Source organism: Sardina pilchardus, chromosome 13 (genome assembly GCF_963854185.1).
Source record: "Sardina pilchardus chromosome 13, fSarPil1.1, whole genome shotgun sequence".
In the NCBI taxonomy this organism is placed as follows: Eukaryota; Metazoa; Chordata; class Actinopteri; order Clupeiformes; family Clupeidae; genus Sardina; species Sardina pilchardus.
The window spans coordinates 7,678,158-7,699,447 of NC_085006.1; the positions used below are offsets into that span (position 1 = coordinate 7,678,158).

A 21,290-nucleotide genomic window follows, 5' to 3' on the forward strand; every position below is an offset into this window, starting at 1 on the left:
TACTGTTCCAAACAACACTACACTTACGCGGTAGTGAGTAGAGGGTCCCTAAAGCCAAACCGAAGTATCCCCACGTCTTTATGTGGTCGGATAGAGAGTCCAGAATGAATTTAATCGAGTCAGTACCTTTCCGGAAATGTCGTTGCTGCAGCTAGCAACGTTTTCACAACACTTTACTAACATTTCCGGAAAGGTACGGACTCGATTAAATTCATTCTGGACTCTCTATCCGACCACATAAAGACGTGCGGATACTTCGGTTTGGCTTTAGGGAACCTCTACTCACTACCACGTAAGTGTAGTGTTGTTTGGAACAGTAGAAGATGTATAAAAATAGCGTTTTGTAGCGGCGAAAGGACACGCCCCGGTCACTTCCAGGCTAACGAGTTTGGCTAAAAACGGTGAGCTCGAACTTTCTCAAAATACATCCGAATGACATGATTTTGGTGTCAACTCAACGTATGTACACCCAATAGTCCGAAAAATTGATCTAAAGTGCATTTCACTCCGGATTATCCCTTTAAGAAAACTACGACTTGAAAGAAAATTTACTTCACAGCAAGACAGTGAGCTGAAGCATGCTGCGAAACCTACACAGAAATGGTTTAAAGACAAGGTGAATATTTTGGAGTGGCCAAACCAAAGCCCAGACCTCGATCCTATAGAAAATCTGTGGCTGGACTTGAAAAGGGCTGTTCACACCTGATGCCCTTCCAACCTGACAGAGCTTGAGCAGTTTTGCAAAGAAAAATTGAGTGAAAATTAAGTATCCAGAAGCCTCATGGATATCTATCCATGCAGACCCCATGCTTTAATTGTGCAAAGTTGCTTAGGTTGTGCAAAGTTGCAAAGTTGCTTAGGTGCTTATTTTGCGTTATAGGCTATGTTTTTAATGAATTAACCTTGCTTTGAAGAAATTTTCGTTCACTTTGATTTTAAAAAGGTAATTTTTGTAAATGATTATAAAAAAAGAGCAAATGAAATTGATCAAGATTCCATTCATAAAAACAGTGAAAGGGTAAATATCGAAGGGCCGGTGAACACTTTTTTTTTGCCACTGTATACTTCTAGTTCCAGTTTTCGATGTGTCGTCGCTGTAGAAAGGTAATTGCTATCAAATCTGTACACTGTTGAAGACACATCAAATGTGAACAAGAGGACTAGTTAGAATGTTGTTGTTGTTGGAGGTTGGAACAGGGGAGAGAATGAAAATAAATGTCCTCATTGCTTCTTGGTGGAATATTGCCAGGTCCCTGATTTCTAGTTCATTTCTCTTAATTCCTCTGTGCTGTAACTCTTGCTGATAACTTTGATAACTTCTCCAACTGACTATTCAAACTTCACAACTCTACAGTTTACAAATCCTCTCCAATTCTACTGCAAACTTCACCCTCTGATCCCCATTTTTAAATATATTATATTTATTTTCCATTTAATATGTGTGAGATAAATAGCCTTATATATAAAGTTTATTTGTAATGATCTCGGCCTTGATGTTGTCCTCCGTTGATTTATGAATAAACTTTAGCAAAGATGTGGTGCCTGATGTCTGTAGAGTTACACCTGGTATCTGATCTTGGCTTCTAGCTCATCTATCCTGCAGATGTGCAAGTTAGAAAGAATAGAGATGCACATGACTGGTTGAAATGGGACTGAAATGTGCTGCACGCTATTGGTATTGATGTCATTTTGATGGCACACTGGTGTGCACAGCGATCACTGTGTCGAATATACTGAGCCCTTAAGGAACAAGGAGCAACACATGGGAAACAGACTGCATATTTGCTATTGTATTGTAACATTTGAGAAACTGCTGGGTTGGACATGATTATGTAAGTCTGAGATTTGAGAGTTTGAAAACGTCTGGCAGAAACAACAGAATCTGCGTTGGAGGGGTATAAGTTAGAGTAGATAGAGTAGAGTAGCTAACGCGGAGTATTGTTTCCCAAACTGTATACAATGAAGGCTGCACAGCTGCGCTGCAGGAAAAAAAATACATTTAATGTAATGAATGTGTTATGAACGAACACTTTACGTGACGGGTTCGTTCATAACACATTCATAACAGTTGTCATGAACTCCACATGAAGCATTCGATTCGTGACTGTTTCATGAAACATGACAACATTCGTACCAACCCTTTCATGAATGTGGAAGACAAAACGTCAAAAACAGACTGAAGACACAGCTGGTGTATAGCCATATGATTAGGATAGATCTGATTCTCTATGACTCAGTAGCTGTGATTAGGTTGAAGGAAATGGGTTAATTGAATGAAGCATTGAATAGTTGCTCATATACTGTACGTAGGCTATTGTTGCAGTTTTTAGTGGTCGTGAGATTAGGAGCAGAATCTGCACTAGGCTCTAGGTCTATATTCCATTATCCTGCCATGCCATAAATACATAAAATATTCTCTAAATCTTTTAATTGGTAGTTAGTAAACTAGGAAACTTTGATACATTTATCAATGTCAACTATTTTGGCCAAGCCAAGCGCTAGTTTGCGCATGAGCTCTGAGTCTGTAATGCTTCTTTAATATGAAATAAAGAATTGAGTGAGGATGATCCAGTGTGGAGGACAAGTACCTTCTAATGTTTGCTGTCAGCTGTCGGCTGTCAGCCTTCTTATGGTTTTATGTTTTATTAGGCTGAATGAATCTGTCATTGAAACCCAATCTCTTGAACCGATACAAGGGGGTTGTGTGGAAGGTGTGTGGAATTCTGTAGGATTCAAGCTATCTTTAACGTAGGCACATGGCACATCCTCCACGGCGGTAGAGAAAACAGAGTGGCAACACTCCCATAAGAGACTGTGGGAAAAGATGGTAGTAAAGGGATACTTAAAGCTGTGTTTGCCTCCTCTAGAGGCTGGCTGCAGTATTGTTTTTCTCCTTGCCCAGTTGTCAATTGAATCAGCATTTTGGCTGTATGTGTTTACATAGCCCGGCCTACACAGGCACCGACCACCTTTACAATAACAGTCGTTGCTGTAAATAGTTTATTCAAAAGGTGTTACTGACAGATGACAGTGTCTTTAAGCCATAACAGATGAAAAGCGCAACTTTGTCTCTCCATTGAGTGGTCTGAGAGTTTTTTTTTGTCGATTTAGTATTTTTTTCTCCCTCTCACTACTGTTGTGTTTTTCAATAACACAAAAAAGTCTGTGGAGCCGTGTTATCTTCCTATACACACAGTCATCAATTATGAAATGTAGTACCATACTCTGTATCAGATCATGAACAGATGATCAACAGTTAGAATGTAAAGAAAGACTCTGTCACTTTAGGCACACAAGTCCTAAACAGAGAGGCTACCTGTGAACCACTCAATGGTTTGTTTTTCGTTACGGACATGAGTGATAGCTAGTGCGTTCCACAGTGACACCAGTGTGCTTGAGCCAGATAGGAACTGTGATCTTACAACAGCTGGCCTGTTTAGTGATGCAATACATTGGCCCTTTTAAAGTTGTTTACTCCTCAGTTTGTCCAGCTCCACTTCTGTTTGGGTGATTGTGTTTGACTTATCTGAGCAGCATCTTCCTGTATACGTTGTGGGAATATTGCTTGGATACTGGTTTAAGACCTGCTGCAGTATGCTTAAATATCAGGGTTTGCTCACTTCTCACTCACTCTGCTTCAAACTACACCTTTTTACAATCATTATTTTCTTCTCTGTTGATATGTGTTTTTTGGTTCTTTGCCGTCAATGTATGCCTTAGTTGTTCCCCTGTGGCACAAGTGTTTGCAGCATTTGTACCACCTTTGGGTCCAAGTACCCCTGGGGGCCGGGGCTTGAATCTGCATTCATTTCCAAATCCCACCCATTTCTCTCTCCCCTTCACTGCCTGTCACTACTCACTGTCCTAAATGAACAGTGAAGAAAAAAACACAATTGAAAATGTACTAAAAACAACTGCACTAAATTTGCATGAACAAATGATGGCTAATTTCAAATACACAGGAGCGGTGTTAAATTCCTAATGCCATCTACCTTTTCCCTTAAACCAGACATTTGTCCGGTTTTCAACTTCCGTTCATTCTGTTTACATTATAGCTTTGTGCATTCTCAGTACGCTAACTAGAGTATGCTTCAACTTCGATTTCTTTCGAAATGTTGAAAATTCTGCCCTCAGCATGGCTATACTACATAATATATAACCGATATAAAATATAAAAGTTTACTTTTATATGCGTTATGATATGTTAAGCACTGTCAACCGTCACGTTAAAATCGATACAATGCTTTTTCGCTGGAAATAGTAAACCGTTGTCTGAATACCAGTGTCATGGTGACGTCCATTGTTGGCTAAGGAATATCGTGGATAGGTAGGGGATTTCCCACAGTGGCCAATCAACAGCCAAGCCTATTTGCAGTCACAAAACAAAATCATTAAGAACTTTTGTGTGCAAAAACGTCACCAACAGAACAACCTTGGAGAGAATTTCACTGAGGTTGTCAAGCAGACATCTTCATTGATGTTTCATTGAATTAGGCACACAACACCTCCAGAAGGCTGAACGGTGCTATCTGGGGTCCCAGACACACACACACACTCACGATGGGTTCTCTACCAACAAATGCGAGATGAAAAGGGCTATGGTGGAGAGGTGTTAAAATGTAGCTTTTCAAATTGTCATGAATAAATAAATAATTTAGAATCTGGTTATAATGACATAGAAACATGAAATTAAAGGAAATAATTTGCAAACTCTATAGCATGCTATGTTTTCATTAAAAAAGGTGGCTTATTATTAAACATGATGTCTGGGCTGCGTTAGTAGAATGTGCTACTTTTTTAATGTGTCAGATGGTGGGGGTACGCGAACCGAGTCAGGATTTAGAAGATGGTCTGTGGGGGAAAAAAGTTTGGGAACCTCTGAGGTAGATGATAGCCTGGCTAGCGCCTACCACTTCTCAAATGAGACGTAGTCTGGCAACCAGACGTTAATTTTCTCGTATTTGAAAAAAAAATGCCCAGATCCGTTCATTGGGCGCCACGGATGTTTATCAAATGCGTCTGTGCATAGCTCATCATCGTCTTGCTTTCTATTCCCCCCTGTTTTGTGATTGGTCCCCTATCTCAGGCAAAAATGAGGGCGGTAGTTTCCAGACTGCCTTAGTAGCGTGAATGAAATCACTGCGGGGCAGGATGGGAACATCCAGGCTAGGATGCACTCACTCTCCAAATACAGCACCATGTCTGTTCCCAAAGCAGTCACAGCAATTGACTTTAGAACTTGCAGTTGTCTTTCAACATCCAGTTAAACTTGTGTCTTCTGCATGGGGGAAAAAAACAAGTGACAGTGGCTCAGGAGGTAGAGGAGTCGTCCAGTAACTGGAAGGTTGCTGGTTCGAGCCCAACTTCTCCTGACGAAGTGACGAACTCGATGTGCAAGTCCTTGAGCAAGACACCTAACCCAAGTGCTCCCGATGAGCAGGTTGGCGCCTTAAATGGCAGCCTCCACCATCGGTGTGTGAATGGATGAGTGTGAGGCATGATATGTAAAGCGCCCTGGGTGCTCGCAAAAGCCGATAAAAGAGCTGTAGTACGAGGACGGACTCAAGTGTTTCTCTGATGTTTGTGCACAGATGTGTCCCGCTCCCCGGAGTTCCTGGAGATGCAGGGCAGTGGCAACGATCCTCCCCTGTGTTTGATGATCGGCTACTCGGACGGCATGCAGATTTGGAGCATATCGGTGAGTATTTATCCAACTACCTGTACTTGTTTCAAAGATTGAACTGAACTGATCAGAAAAGGTATTGTGTCCATTTCCGTTTTGTGTTGGTCAAAAAAGTGGTGTCCATTTCCTCTGTCTGAAGCAGTCTTAACTCACGCCCTGTGCAACTCTCCATAGAGATTCTGTTTAGTTCCCTGTTGCCTACTTTGCTCTTTTGTAAACTACCTGCGTGAATGAGCAAACCCCTTAATGAGAACCTACGGTATCCCTCACCTCTGCTTTGCCCCAGTGCTCAAAGAGGGCTTCAGCCTACTCATCAACAGATCCTACACCTCTTCTCAATCAGTGGTATACAACTACAAGTAATTACAAGTGATTACAGTGGTTTATCATGCTCAGTAGTGTCTTTGCGGTAGACATGTTGAACTGCTGTGAGCTATTAGGTGAAGTCATCTGAGGCAGCCTGTTTGATAAGTGTCTGCAGTGAGTAAACAGTAAACACCCATATTGAACTCTTATAGTGAGTCATATGATGGTGTGACTGCATAGGAATGTCTGAGACCGATCTGTGTGTATATTGTATGGGCCTTGTGACCAAAGTCCATTTTCCCATCAGATGCATCATGGGAGTATGGGAGATGATCACAGTAGCAACAGTGTTATCAAATAATTCTGAAGCTGTGTGGTCTCAGTGCTAAAGCTAGTGCCCTTAAAACACTTTTACAGAGGTGTTTACAGAGGTTTATTTTCATGATAATGCAAGAATATTTAACAAAGAATATCCTCAAATGGAAAAGATAATATTAACAAATGTTGTTTAGGGCAGAACAGAAGCTGAACTGAAGTGGATGTAGTTTGTGTCAGTCTCCACTAGATGTCAATAAAGACAAAGGTTTGTCTGTGCTGTCAGGCAGAGTATAGCCTGTCGGTGAAGTGCTGCAAGGGAACTCTGTCCCATGTTCTGTGGTGTTATTATGCAGTTCAATTGACTGAGAAAAATGTTACATAAACTGTAATGAAATGTACGAAGGACAAATAGTTTTATTTATTATAACGTCTAAATTCATTTTCAAACTACTGGAAAAAAAATAGAGCCCACTCTTGCAACATGTGGAATTATTTCTTGTTGATGATGACCATAAGAGGGAAAGTAAAAGTCAGTGTTGAATTGGTCAGTGGTTGCCTTGACATCACTCTGACATATTCTTGTCTGTGTAGGCCTAGGGAGGGAGTCTGTTTTCTACAAGGCAGGGAAAGTGTTGAAAGCACCTCAGTATCAGGCCATGAGTGACTGTGAAGTGTTTGTGACAGCTGCTAAGCCGACACCCTCCATAATGGCGTTGAGTCGAGGAAGGAAGGAATAGCTGTGTGTATGTGTGTGTGTGTGTGTGTGTGTGTGTGTGTGTGTGTGTGTGTGTGCGTGCACGTATGTTAGATCTTACTTCAAAGAACGTGTGTCCTCTGAAAGTGTGCATTAAATCACACTTACAGGAATGTGTGTGTGTGTGTGTGTGTGTGGTGTTAGCAGCATCTCCTCAGTTTGTGTGTGTAGTTTATGGTATCTCCTCACTGTTGGGTCAAGACTTAAGAGGTGTCTTAGACGGGTAGCAAATAACAGTCTGATTAGACAGGGCTAATTGGTTGTGTGCGCTTAAGGTGTGTGTGTGTGTGTGTGTGTGTGTGTCTGTGTGTGTGTGTGTGTGTGTGTGTGTGTGTGTGTGTGTGTGTGTGTGTCTCTGTGTGTGTCTGTGTCTGTGTCTGAGTCTGAGTCTGTGTCTGTGTCTGTCTCTGTCTCTGTGTCTCTGCCTGTGTATGTGTGTGTCTGCGTCTGTGTCTAAGTTTGGTTTTGACATTTATTTGGAAATTGTTACCGTTGTCATTACATCAGAGCATGGGTATGCAAGGTGGATATGGCACGTTGGACAGGTGACATCCATGTGAGTAAAATAGAGGACAATTGAACAGGCTACTAAATGAGTCCTCAAAACTCTCCCAGCTCCTGAAAAGTTTGACATTCATTGTCAGAAGTATTTTTACATGTCAAAAGCCTGTCTCGGAAAGTCAGTCTTATTCTAAATGTTTTGAAAGCTTAATCATCCAGCCAAAAGAGCACTTATTCATCCATTCTGTGTGTGTGTGTGTGTGTGTGTGTGTGTGTGTGCTGTGCCCGGGTGCATCTGTGCAAATATGTGTTTTCCTGCTTAAATTATGTCTGCTACTTGGACAGTCTTTGCTATCCAAGAATCAAAAGAATGCCCTTTCCGTTGCTTCTCTGTCCTTGTGTTGTTTTTATCTCTTCCTTCGGCTTGTGTGTGTTGTGCTCTTTCAGTCTGAGCGGGCAAATGAGAGATGGAGTATGAGAGCAGAGGTTTTGACACTGGATTGACATGAATGAAATGAAATGCAAAATAACACACACGCACACACGCACACACGCACACACGCACACATGCACACACACACACACACACACACATTTTCTCTCTCCCACACAAACACGCATTCACACAACCACAGACAAACAAGAAAAAGAAGCAATTTTGCATATTGCAGCGATAAACAGTAATGCAGCTGGCAGCGCACAAAACCGCTGGCTGATGGATGGCCGGTGCAGCGAGGCCGCGGCCAGGGCGAGACGAGGGGCGGATGAGCGTGGCGGGTAATGCAGAATGACAGTGGCATTAATATAAACCTCACAATCCAGCCAAATTCCATTATTCCCAGCGTGCCATTTGTCAGCGGCCGAAGGGATTTAGCCACCCGGGAGAGAGGGAGAGGGAGAGGGAAAGGGAGGGAGGGAGAGAGGGAGGGAGAGAGAAAGGGAGAGCGAGGAGAGGCGCTGCCTGCGTGAGCGTGTGAGTGGGGCGGATGCTCCTCTAAACCTGCTGTGCTCCACATCTCACCGTTAATCTCTCCCGCTGTTACACCCCCCCCCCCCACCCCACCCCACCCCCAACACCACCCCACCCCACCCCATCCCCATCCCCATCCCGTCCCAGTCTCCCGCTAAAGTCTGTCGCAAGCACTCTTAATAAAAACATTCGCTCTGATCTGCAGGGGCCAGCGCTCTGAAAAGGCTACTAATTGAGCAAAAGAGCGATCATCCTCAGGATGTGCTTATCTGCTTTGGACACGTGGATTATGGCCAGTAATGTGATAATGCACGTTGTCTGTAATTTAACATACAGGGGGTGGGGGGGTGGTGGGGATGACAAAGCCTCCAACTCTTAAAACAATAGCTGCGGGGGAGTGGACAGAGGCGAGGGGGGGAGGGGTGTTGGTGGCTGGTGGTGAACCTGAAGCGACAGTTGCCGGGCTGTCTGAACGATAGGAGGCTCTCTGGCCATGCTTTAGAGCTGGTGCACTAATACCCCCCCCCCCCCAAACACACACACACACACACACACACATACACGGAGGCGGTAGTCCTGTCTACATCCAGTCACGTCTACATCCGTGCAAACAGTCATCAGTGAAATGAAAATATTGTAATCGCATCTAAATGAAACCGCCAACTGTCTTGTCAGGTAGAAGCTAAGCAGATTAGACCTGTTGGGTCAGGGAGAGAGAGAGACAAAGACAGAAAAGAAGAGAAGAGAAAAGAAGGAGGAGTCGCCTTTATGGTTTTGGGACATGAAAAGACAGTTATTGAGTTTTGTTGTGTTTTCAGAACATGTAAGTTTACACGTTGCTTTGTGTCGTCGTCTTTCATATTTGACTTGTTTGGCTTTCACTGCGCAACTACCCCCCTCAACTTTGCCACGTGAAGCCCATTCCGCACTGTTGTCTGGATATTATTTGTCTTGCAGCGTGAGACAAATTTGTCTTTGTTCTCACTCCACATGGGCTCTTGTGTTTTTCACGGCCACGTCTGCCTTCCCCCCCAGCCCCCTCTCCCTCAGCCTCCCGCTGCACAAAGTTTATCAGCAGCATTGATAATTCCATCATTGCATTACGAGGCCTCTCTAGCCCCGAGAGCCGCCGTAATTGGAAGTACGTCTGTATTGATTATAAGGAACGTCTTAATAAGGTCCCTCTAAAACGGGTGACCCCGCCAAGCATGAGCCTGATTACCCAGGCCAGGCGCAGCTCCCGAGCCAGCCGCGGCGCTTAACTGTTTCTTGGCCGCGAGGACGCGGGGTAGGAGGTTTTGCATTACAGGAGACACCGAATCAGATCCGCTCTCTCGCTCTCGTTCTCTCAATCACTCAATCTCGCTCTCACACACACACACACACACACACACACACACACACACACACACACACACACACACTGTGTAAGTATTCACTTAGCCTATAGCACATTAGATTCATGACGATCAAGAATGTACCGTAATCACAATGTTTTTCTGTCCTATCATTTTGATCTAGGCTGAGTGTTAATAAATATAAATGTTTATTAATTCAAACAAACATGGTGCAACTATAGCATTATTGTATTAAGTTACGCATTGTAATTTGTCATAATGTATATGTAAGAAGCTATTAATAATGCACTTACATTATATTTGCCTGCTTTTAGTGAATTGTTTTGCAAATGTTTTTGCTGACTCGTGTGTATGTTGTATGCACAAGTGGCAATGTTGAAAGCCACTTGTGCCTTTTTTTCCACCCCTTCGTCCCTCGTTCCCAGATAGCTCCTCGACACAGTTTTCCCCTGTGTGGCCCCAAAGTCAGTTTACCATCACACGCAGCAGTGTTTGGCTTTGCGATCCCTGAGCAAGTCTTTCAGCCGAACCGCTTCTCCACGACCACAGCCTAAACAATGTTTTCTTTGATATTTCTCTCCCTGCTGTAAACAAATTGACTTTCATGTTTTTGAGTGCAAGGGAGGCCCTGTCTCTCTCTCTCTCTCTCTCTCTCTCCTCCCTCTTCTCCTCCTCCTCCTCTATCCTCATTGTTATTTTACACATGGCCCTTCAGACAGGGGAAAATGGACCGCCGAATGGTTTTTCAGAAGGGCAGATTTCTGGAAGTACACAGTGACTGCTCCATAGTGGGTTTTAATGTCGGGAGTACTGTCACTGATTGCCCACACTACTCTAAGTGCTCTCTTCCCATCATGCACCTCTGTCATATGATACCCTTGAGCTATGGTTCTTTGCTACCTGTCACCCGCACTCCTCCCTGTCTCTCTCTCTCTCACACACACACACACACACACACACACACACACACACACTCACACAGGCACAGACAATTGTAATGTTGTTTGTATACTTTATACAGGCAGTGCCATATATTAAATGCAAACTAATTTGAAACCTACTGTATGTTTGTCTCACACTTGTGTCAAGTTTTCAGTCTTGTACTTACACACTGCACTTGTTCAGTACTTTTAAGTGTTCTCAGGTGGTTACTCTCCCTATAATCAGCCCTTGTTGTTTTGTTTTGTGTGTGTGTGTGCGTGTGTGTGTGTGTGTGTGTGTGTTTTTATGCCCACAGCTGAGTGGAGAGGCACAGGAGCTGTTCTCAGTGCGCCACGGTCCAGTGCGGGCCGCCCGGCTCCTGCCCGCTCCCCATATCAGTGAGTATCTGCCCAGCGCTGCCAAGCCCCCACTAAAGCGCCGCCATCCCCAGACAGCAGCCCCACAGTCCTCCAGCCCCACAGTCCTCCAGCCCCACAGGCCCACATGAGCTGCTCCCCTCAGAGCTCCCTTATTTCCATCAGACACGCGCATGAAGTCAGGGACCATGTTGGATGCTGGTTTTTAGGAATTTTCAATATATTGAGTACCGTAAGCAATTTGTCTAAAGCAGACAAAAAAAAGCTCCCCTGCTCCTGCCCGGACAGCAGCGTTGCATTGTGCAGTGTGAGGTTTCCGGGCACAAATGGGCAACGTAATGCCAGCCCCTCCATCGTCCATATTTTACCGTAGATTTGTGTGCCATCAAAATGAGTTGGAAGCTGTTATTTTAAGGTAAAATAACTGTGCATTGTGTTTTGTTAATACTGTAAAATATTTTGTATTTATCGGTTCAGTAGAAAAGGTCACTGAAATTCCACTCTGGCTGTAGTTCTGGAGCCTTTGATCCTCAATATGACACAATTTATGCAGTTCTGGCTAGTATATTTTTTTCTCCTCTAATATATAGATGTTCAAATTAAAGACTGCCTCGTGTTCCTTAATGGCATGGAGCCGGTGCCAGTGCCCCGCTGCTTCCCATCCTAATATTAAAATCAGTGCTTTAAGATTAGTGTTGGCCTCCTGTCAGCTGGCTAACTCACAGACACGACGAGCCCCTCTGCCAAAGCTCCGCTCAGGCCAGACATGGAGACGTTCCTCTATTTCTCTTGTCCACTTCTCTCTCTCTCTCTTTCTCTTTCTCTCTCTCTTCTTCTTTCTCTCTTTCTCTCTCTCTCTAGTGCTCTCTCTTTCTTTCGTCTCCCTGTCATTCTCGCTCCATTTCACTTTCCTCTCACTTTCTCCATCTTTTTCTTTCTCCACATCTGCCCTGTTCTTAGTCCCTTCCTCTTTCTTTCTTTCTTTTCATCATCTCCTCCGCACTCCTCTCTCTGTCTCTGTTTTTCTCTCTCTCTCTCTCTTTTCTCTCTCTCTCTCTTCTCTCTGTAGCTGCAGCCTGGTTCATGGGTCTGCGTGTGACTGGTAATTATATCTTGCACAGAAGGCAGAAAGCAGAAGCGGCAGCCCTGCTCTGGTCGACCAGAGTGCTTCCGCGTCATTAGGATCTCGTTTAGTTGATGTTGTGGCATCTCCTAATCCTCTTAACAGCCCCGGTGTCTTACGCAGGTCTGATACGTGCCCTGCTGTTGGAAAGTTAGCATTGAAATAAATAGATAAATAATAGACTCTCTTCTTTGCAGTTTGCCTCGCTTATTTAATGAGACCCATAGAAAGAGGCTTGTGTGTTGCAATTCATTACTGGATCCCCCCGCCTCCCCCCCTCCATTTTTTTTTCTCACCCCCACAGTGCTGCTGCGTGTTCCGGCGTTGTGGCAAATTTCAACAATGCACAATGATTACATTCACAGACCCCTGGATGCGGATAAAAGCAAGTGTCCGTAATAAGAAGCAGCAGATATCCAACATATGAGTGCAGTGATTCTCAGCATAGAATAAAACGGATTGTGCTGCCGGGGGAAAGCTGATTGCAATCTGTAGGGGGGACCCAAACAGTGTTGCTCTGTTAGCGGGCTGTTAAAAGGCTAATTGTTTCTTGTGGGGAGCCTGGGTGGGCGGATTTGGAAAGTCCTGAAAATAGGTGTTGATTTTAGCAAGGAAAGGTCCTTCCTCGAATAAAGGAGGAAGTTCCGCTTTCCCAAAGGGAGAAAACCATAATTCTTTTAGTGACATAGCCTTTATGTCCCATTCATCTGGTGAAGTATTTATTGATAAAAGAGGACAAGACACAGGCATTGACGGCTAACTGACATCTGGACCCCCCCCCCCCCCATCTTCTTGTCCTGTCTAGATGAAATGTCAAAGAGTTTGAATGTAGGAAGTGGCATTTGGGTTTATTTCTCTTCCCAGGCCTCTATAATTGTACCATTTACACTATAGTGACCCGCAATCTGTGCATATGACATTTATAGGCGCACAGGACATTTTGTTTAGTCTAAACGCAAACACATTGTCCTCATTCTCCCTCACACTAAATCAGACGCAGACATACAAATGATGATTTTAATATTTAGCCCAACACAAAGAGAAAAAAAAAAAACCCCACTTGTCCCGCATGCAAGCCCTGTCATTTTCAAAGCTGAACCATCCCAGTCAACAAATCTCTCCCGTGCCACTTGAAAAGCGGCCCAAGTGGTTTGTTTCCCCTTCTTAATTGTGACGTCGAAATGGAAGGCAGCTGTCGGCCACCAAAAGCCATCATATTTTGTCTTATAATTCGGTACCGTGAGCAGTCGCAGCAGCAGCAGCAGCAATGGCTGATGACAGAGCAGGGGAAGGCGGGCGGGCAAGCGAGCGGACGAGCGGGCGGACGAACGGAAGCGCGTGCGAGCAAGCGGGAAGGAGTGAGGCCCTTTAAAGTGTCGGAGGCCGGGTAGAGAGCGGCACATTTGCGCTCACACGCCACGCCGCAGGATCCCGGCGTTCCTGAAGCTGATTACTGTCATGGCATGGCCGCCCCAAATTACAGCCTCAGTAAAGCCTAACATCTTGTTCAATCTGGACAAGATTGGACGCCCCCCCCTCCTCCTCCCTCAACCCTGACTCTCACCCATCCTCCTCTCCCTCCACCTCTTTAAAATCAGCAAAATTAGGTAAATATGGGATCTGCAGGCTCTAATGCAACATGTTTTTCTCCACCCAGAAATATGCCTACCGGCCATTTGCCATGCTGTAATCCCTCTCCCCACCCTTTCACCCCCGTCAAAATTAAACACAGTCAGACAAAGGCTCCTCCGAAGCTTTGAAGGGCTTTGTGTGTGTGTGTGTGTGTGTGTGTGTGTGTGTATATGTGTGCATGTGTGTGTGTGTATGCGTGTGTGTGTGAGTGTGAGTGTGTGTGTCTTCTCGCAGCCCTAGTTGGAGCAGAGATGGTTGGAGTTCAACACATTGCTCTGAGTGGGGTTTCTGTTCTCTGTCTCTCCACTAATGTTTTGCATGCTGGTATTTTAATTTCATTTGATCCCTCCATAAGTCTCCCTGCGAACCCAGAATTACTTTGTGGTCAGAGAGGATGAGTCCCTAAGTTGACAGGAAAGAAATGACGGCTTTTATTTATTTATTTGTTTATATTTTATGTCCTCAGACTCTCCCTCTCTCTCTCTCTCTCTCTCTCTCTCTCTCTCTCTCTTTCCGAAAGCATAATTTGATTACAGAGCAACTGTTGTAATGTAGTCAACATACTTCCTGTGGTGGTAGTGGCAGTTTTTTCTTCTTCTCTTCTCTTCTCTGTAGCAGTGCCTGAGTGGGCTGGTAGGTGGGTGGCTGACTGGCTCTGGCTAACAGACAAGAGCCTTCGCATGCGCGAGCCGCTAATGAATGTTGCTCTTTGTGTTTTGGTTTTGTTTTTTTTCCCCGCCGGTTACTTGTCAATATGCCTCTCTGTCATCGTCCTCCCCACACCCCCTCATCTCTGCCCCCCCTCTTCTCTGTGTCCCTGCGTGCAGGTCCCCTGAAGACGGACAGCTTCGCAGAGAAGAGGCCTCTACTGGGCGTGTGCAAGAGCACGGGGTCCTCAGGGTGAGTGCGTTGGAGGGTAGTGGCGCCCATAGAGACAGTGGACACACACACACACACATGCACACACGCATGCGCCCATACACACACACACACACACACATACACACACACACACACACACACACACACACACACACACACATGCGCCCCCCCCCCCCCACACACACACACATAGCACTTTCTCACTATTCATTTGTACACTCCTTTCTGTGTGGATGTTCATCTATGCAGAACTGTGTGTCCCTTTCATTTCTCTTTGGCTTTCTTTTTGAGTTCCAAGTATTTTGTGCTCTTTTTCTCCATTTCTCTTTGCAGCTCTCTCTCTCTCTAGCTCACTCCATCAGTGCTCTGTCCAGCTCTCTCACTCAGACCAGTGTAGCGTGGGACATTGTGTATGATAGAGAGAGGTGGTGCGTGCATGCAAATACACACACACACACACACACACACACCACACACAGCTACACACACATACACACACACACACACACACACACACCACACACAGCTACACACACACACCACACACAGCTACACACACACAGCTACACACACACACACACACACACACACAGCTACACACACACACACACACACACACACACACACACACAGACACACACACACACAGACACACACAAACACAGTTGGCTCCAGCTGGAAGCCACAGCCTGCTGTGCTGGATGCCTGCTGGCGGGGGGGGGGGGGGATTGATAGTGCCTCTCTCGCCTGTGTCATTTTCTCTGCGTGATCGTGGGGAGAGAGAGTGGAGGGGACACTGCCACTGCGGCGCGGATCGGATGGGCTGCTGCCTTTTTATTAAAAGCGTTTGGTGGTGGTGGTGGTGGGGGGGTGTGTGCGGAGTGAAAAGCCATTTTGACACAGTGCGATTTCATTCGGGTGTCATAAAAAGCGAGGTTCATGGCTTATATTCTCCGAAAGAGGGCTCCAGTGACATAATGGACCCGGATAAGCCAGCGCGCTTGTGAAACCCGAGAGCAGACATCTTAAAACTTGTCCAACACGAGGTGAACTTATATGTGCTAATGGAATGTTCCGTCGTTGTCCATTTTTATGACATTTTCCCCCATTTTTTTTTCCCCTTTTTCTCCCCCCACCCCCCCACCGAAGTGCAAAGGGGGTGGCTGCTTCAGTGCCTGTCCTATTCTGTGTGACATTTAGATGTTACGAGGTACAAATCTTAAGTACATTTGAAAGCCTGTAATTTACTGTGCGCTCTAAGCGGCATCAAAGGGCCAATCAGATGGCCTGTGGGGCCCGGCCACAGAGTGGTCTGGCCAGAGGCGGGGGACTACAGACTGACCGCTCGTCCCCAGGAGGCCACACCGAGCCCTGCAGTCACCACCCTTGGAAAAGGGCTGAGGGACCTGGTAAGGCTTGTTAAAAGTGTGGTTTAGAGAGAGAGCGAGTGAGAGAGAGAGAGAGAGACAGAGACAGAGAGAGAGACAGAGACAGAGAGAGAGACAGAGAGGGTGAGAGACAGAGACAGACAGAGAGGGTGAGACAGAGAGTGAGAGAGAGAGAGACAGACAGAGAGAGAGAAAGAGAGAGAGAAAGAGAGAGAGAGAGAGAGAGAGAGAGATGGCTGCGAGGGAAGGGAGAGAACACATGCCCATCAGCGCACTCCTTTTCCTCCTCTCTGCTCTCCTCCACTCCCACTGGCTGGCCTGCCACCTCTGCAGCACGCTCCTTTTCCACAGCGAGGCAACTTAACTTGATATTTCCTCCTCGGGAAATAAAATAAGGAAGTCTGTCTTCAGCGAGCTTTTGATGGAGACCACCGTCCCCGGACGCTTCCAAGGCTCCAGCTCCTCACAGGCACTCGGAACATGCTGTGTCTGCCCCTGACACACACACACACACACATGCACACACAGACACACACACTCACAGGCTGGAAGGGTTTGGCTTTGTACTCCGGCAAATTCTTTTTTTTTTCTCTTTCCTTCTTTTTTTGCCGCTAATGCTGAAAACATGCCTCGTGTTGAAAACCATAACCCTAACCCCTGGCTGAATGGCGTGGCTGCACAGTTCCAGCAGAAGTGTTTGGTAAATAATGTAGCATTCAAACGAAAGAGTGGAAGGAAAAAAATAAAACCAAGTCCTCTGTACATATTCAGGTTCTTTTTTTCCCCTCTCTCTCTCTCCCTTCACTGAAATACTTCATAAACGTCCTGAAGTCCTCACACAATTTTTCAGTGTATAATCATTTTGAAATAACAGCTTTTGTCAACCACCAGAAAGGATGCCGTCCTGACACTTAAATGGAAAACAGATTGGACTTTTGGCCGAAACAGCGGAGCTGGTTTAGAAGTTGGTTCAGTCAGCTTTAGGCTTAGATTACAAGATTTGCAAATTAAAGGAAAACCAGAGGAGGAAAAAAGCATGTGTGCAGGCCCTGCCTTCTTGCAGACTTCCATCCAGGCGCACTCAACATAATTTTATCAATGGAAAGGATTATGTCTTAAGTCCAAACAACGTATGGGTCTAGAGATTTTCCTGACAGCAAAGTTGCATATTCATCCTGCACACCGTATGCCAACGGCACTGGGGTTGGCAAATTAGTAAAGAATGTATGTGCCATTCGATCCTGGTAGGCCTCCTATATGGAATGGATTTCCACTCTGGCGTTGTTTTGATTTTTTTTTCTCTTCTTGTTTCATTTTAATGAACTCTGTACGTATGAGAATGAGTGGATTTATGTCCATGCTCTTGCAGCAAGCGCAGATTGAATGGGCTGAATTGGAGCTTTTTAAGTGTTTGTGGGCGTCACACCGAGAACATGCACTTGGGCTAAAAGTTCAGTGTCAAAGAAGCCTGCTTTTGTTCTTTGGGAAGTGGAGAAATTAAGTCGTAAGTCCAGGCACAAAACTTCCCACTCCCCTCGCCTCTTCCCCCCCCCCTCCTCCGCCCTCTCCCTAAATTTCCAGTCCCAGATCTCCATGGAGAGAATGCGGGCATGTGTTTTTTCACAAATACAGTCCTCTGTCATTGTGGAGCTTACTGCTGGATTTGCAAGCAGGGGTCCGGGGCACGTGGAGGTCCCGGCACAGGTCCACCCCTTTCCCCTTGGCCCACACGAGTCTCCATTGGACGGCCACCACGGCCACCCAGCAACTGGCCGGCTGTCAGAGGGCAGCTCTCCAGTCCACTGAAACTCCGTGCTACTCGCCCCGGCTCTGGAGCAGTGCTCAGTTCCTCCATCACCCCCACCTCCACCTCCACCTCCCTATAAACCACCAGCAGCAGCAGCAGCAGCAGCAGCTATAGACACAGGCCACATCGCACGCGAAACCAAGTGTCATCCCGGGGATTTATCCCGCTAAACAGTGTCTCTAATTTTCACTGCTCAAATCCCAAGCCATGTAAAGTCCCCCTTGACACGTAATACTTGGATTTTAATTACATGATTGTTGTGAAAATAAATAAATAAATAAAAATAAAACACGAGGGAGGAGGGGGAAAAAAAAAGATCCACGGCTTGTTCCAGCAAATATTTTTGAAGAGACTTAGAACCAAAAGCCTATTGTGATATTAAGCTGTGCTTTGCATTGCATTTCCCTGACAGGTTTAAACATTAGATGTGAGGTATCCCTCCTAAAGTGTATTAAATGGGTGAAATCTCCCGGCGTTTGTATTAGTGGGGGCATCAGATTAAGGGGATTGAGGAGCGACGCTTTAAGCCTCATGACACTGTTCTTCCCTCGCTATCACACCCAGATCAGCAGGGGCTTGTTCCACCCACGGCTACCGTTGCACTAAGAGCCCTTGTGATTGTGATGCCACTCTATGGGGGAGGAGGGGGGTGGGGTGGGGGGCTTGGGTGGTGCCGGTGGCCAGTGATGGTGCTGGTGGTGTCGGGTGGGACTTGGCTGTGCCTCTCCCTGCTCCACAGCACTCACCCGGAGGCATGTGTGGGGCATTATCTGCTGGGGCTGGCTGCAGGATTGCTGTGTTATCCTGCCGGCTGGCTGATAAACCTGCCTCTGCGGCCCGCGGGCCTCTCGCCCCCACACTGCCACACTGTCTGGCCCGTAGGGAGGGATGGAGGGAGGGCATCAACACTCTTTAAGCTCTCAGCGTTGGGAGATGCCGCAGAGATGACATGGGGGGGATGTTGAAAGGGTTTGAAAGTTGCACCGCTTTCTCCTCAGTCATGCTGGGTTTTAGGTGTGTCATTATCTATCATGAAATTGAACAACATATGATTTTTCTTTAATCAACACCTCATAAAGACTTTTTCCCTTTACTATCAACTTCTCGTTGCGCCTTATATTAAACATTACAAAAGCTAGCAAGATGTAGGGTTATGCATGTGTTATATATGTCAAGATGGATGGTTCCGGTCCTTGATTATAACTGGCTGAATCGCGTTCAATGCCGTTGTACCGTATATATCACGATAAACACACACCTTAACCGCATCGTTCTATAGTAATGCTATAGCTTCGCGTCGTGCCTAACAACAACGCCCCTTAGCCGTTCGATTATACAGTATAGTACACGGCCTATCGGGGCTTATTGCTTAAATCATATAGGCCAATGCACTACTGTACATCACACTGTATAATATGGACAGTGGTGATCCATGGTATGAAATGTGTTTGCAGGAGTTCATTGTAAACTGATGTTGAAAGCATACTAAAACAGTAATGTCTGCTCAAATATAGACTGCCAGCACTTCTGTGAACATTTCTGTTCCTAACCCTTTATACCTTTTTATGCAACAGTATAGTACAGCATCACAATCAACTTGCCATTTGCTGAACTAGCACACTTGCCTCTTCCGTGTCCTCTTTCGTGACAAGAAATGCTCTGTGCAATCACAGTCGACTTTATTTGGAAAAAGGCAGCCAGGTGCACCGCTTAGATCCCCCATCATCTGCTCCTCAGTCAACCTAGAGGGCCATATAACTCTGCTCTCCAAGGACAGGGAAAGTCAGACCCCGAGCCTTTGAAGTTTGCCTTTTGAAGAGTGTTCATCTCAAAGCGCTTTTCCATGTACTGTCACTTCCACGTTATCTGTGTGCTGAAAACCTGTAAAAACAACTGCTGTCAAATAGGAGCAAATACAGAGGATAGCATTATAGGCCTGATGGCCTCACTTCAATTTAATGCACATGATTAAGATTTTAGTGGAGACCTTAATTGGGTTGGCGTGGTTATGTGGGTCTGACTTACTGTAGGTATTAGATGCAGTTTTATCTTGTGTGTGTTTCTTTTACTTGGAGTCAGAAGTTTAATGGGTTACATAGTTTTTGCTCCATCAAAATAGATTTTTTTCAGGTCATGGTGAAGTATATTGTAGAATGCATTAGAAATATACATTTTTAAGTATAAGACACACTTATTTGCATAACGTAGATTGTGATATTTTTTGCACTTATTGAATAATATTGCGTAATATATGTAAGGTCAATTGATATCAGTACATGACATCTTTTAGCTGTCTGTTTCGGAAATAATTTAAAGTATGAAGATAGCATTTTTAAAAATTGAATTATTTTAGTATTGAATGTATCACAGGGGCTTTGAGATTGATACCGAGCCATGGCAAAGTGTTGCATTTACTTGGCGTTTAACTGTTTATTTATCGTCACAACGGGAATAGAAAAAGATCCCTCTTGCGCCAGATCACTGTTATGCACAGCAACTTTCTCATTAAAGTTGGACAGAAAATTGGCAGGCGAAAAACCGCAGCATAATTTTGACAACAGAAAAACTCAAACTTGTGTGCCTCAAACATACAAGTGGTCTGATAAATATTCATGCTGTGTGCTGCATGCTAGCCCCGTGTCTGTTAAACGAAGTGAGGCCTCCGTGGCATCCAGAAGGACCCATCCACTTTCCTTCCCTTCTCCTGCCCACCTGCCTATTGCTTTCACAGAGACTCATTTAACACCATTAACACCAGAAAGCCTATCAGAGTATAAGAAGCCAGAGGAGGAGGCAGATCATAGCCTCTCTCTCTCTCTGTCTCTCTGTGTGTGTCTCTCTCTCTCTCTCTCTCTCTCTCTCTCTGTCTCTCTCTCTCTCTCCCTGCTGCAATGTGTTTCCAATATGCCCGAGTGGGGGGAACATACAGCCGAGCCCCGGCAAAAGGAGAGGAAATGTATTTCTGGCAGCGCAGCAGACATGGAGCTGTGGTTGAACTTTTTACCCTAATTACTTTCCCGCTAATGCCCGCGGCATGCCGGAATCAAAGGGCCCCCCCAGGCCCCAAGCAGCCTCTGATGTGGCCGGCGTTTGTTGTGTGTTGAGGGTTGGGTTGTGAGAGAGAGAGAGAGAGAGAGAGAGAGAGAGAGGAGAGAAAGAAAGAGAGAGAGAGAAGAGTGAGAGAAAGAGAGAGAGAGGAGAGAGAGAGAGCTCGGAAAAATTGTGACAGGATATTTTTTGAAAAAAAATGTCTCTGTTACCACCCACCTC

The 21,290-nt window shown here is 45.4% G+C and overlaps 1 protein-coding gene across 3 annotated transcripts in view; it reads left to right on the plus strand.

The window, feature by feature from the left end:
* bcas3 (BCAS3 microtubule associated cell migration factor) overlaps nucleotides 1–21,290 on the plus strand; it is a 273,081-nt gene that overhangs the window by 11,874 nt on the left and 239,917 nt on the right. For all 3 annotated transcript variants that reach the window (XM_062552310.1, XM_062552309.1, XM_062552311.1), the window contains exons 5-7: nucleotides 5,592–5,698; nucleotides 11,128–11,209; nucleotides 14,771–14,843. In XM_062552310.1, coding sequence (XP_062408294.1) covers nucleotides 5,592–5,698; nucleotides 11,128–11,209; nucleotides 14,771–14,843 — 262 coding nt within the window. The remainder of the gene's footprint in view (nucleotides 1–5,591; nucleotides 5,699–11,127; nucleotides 11,210–14,770; nucleotides 14,844–21,290) is intronic.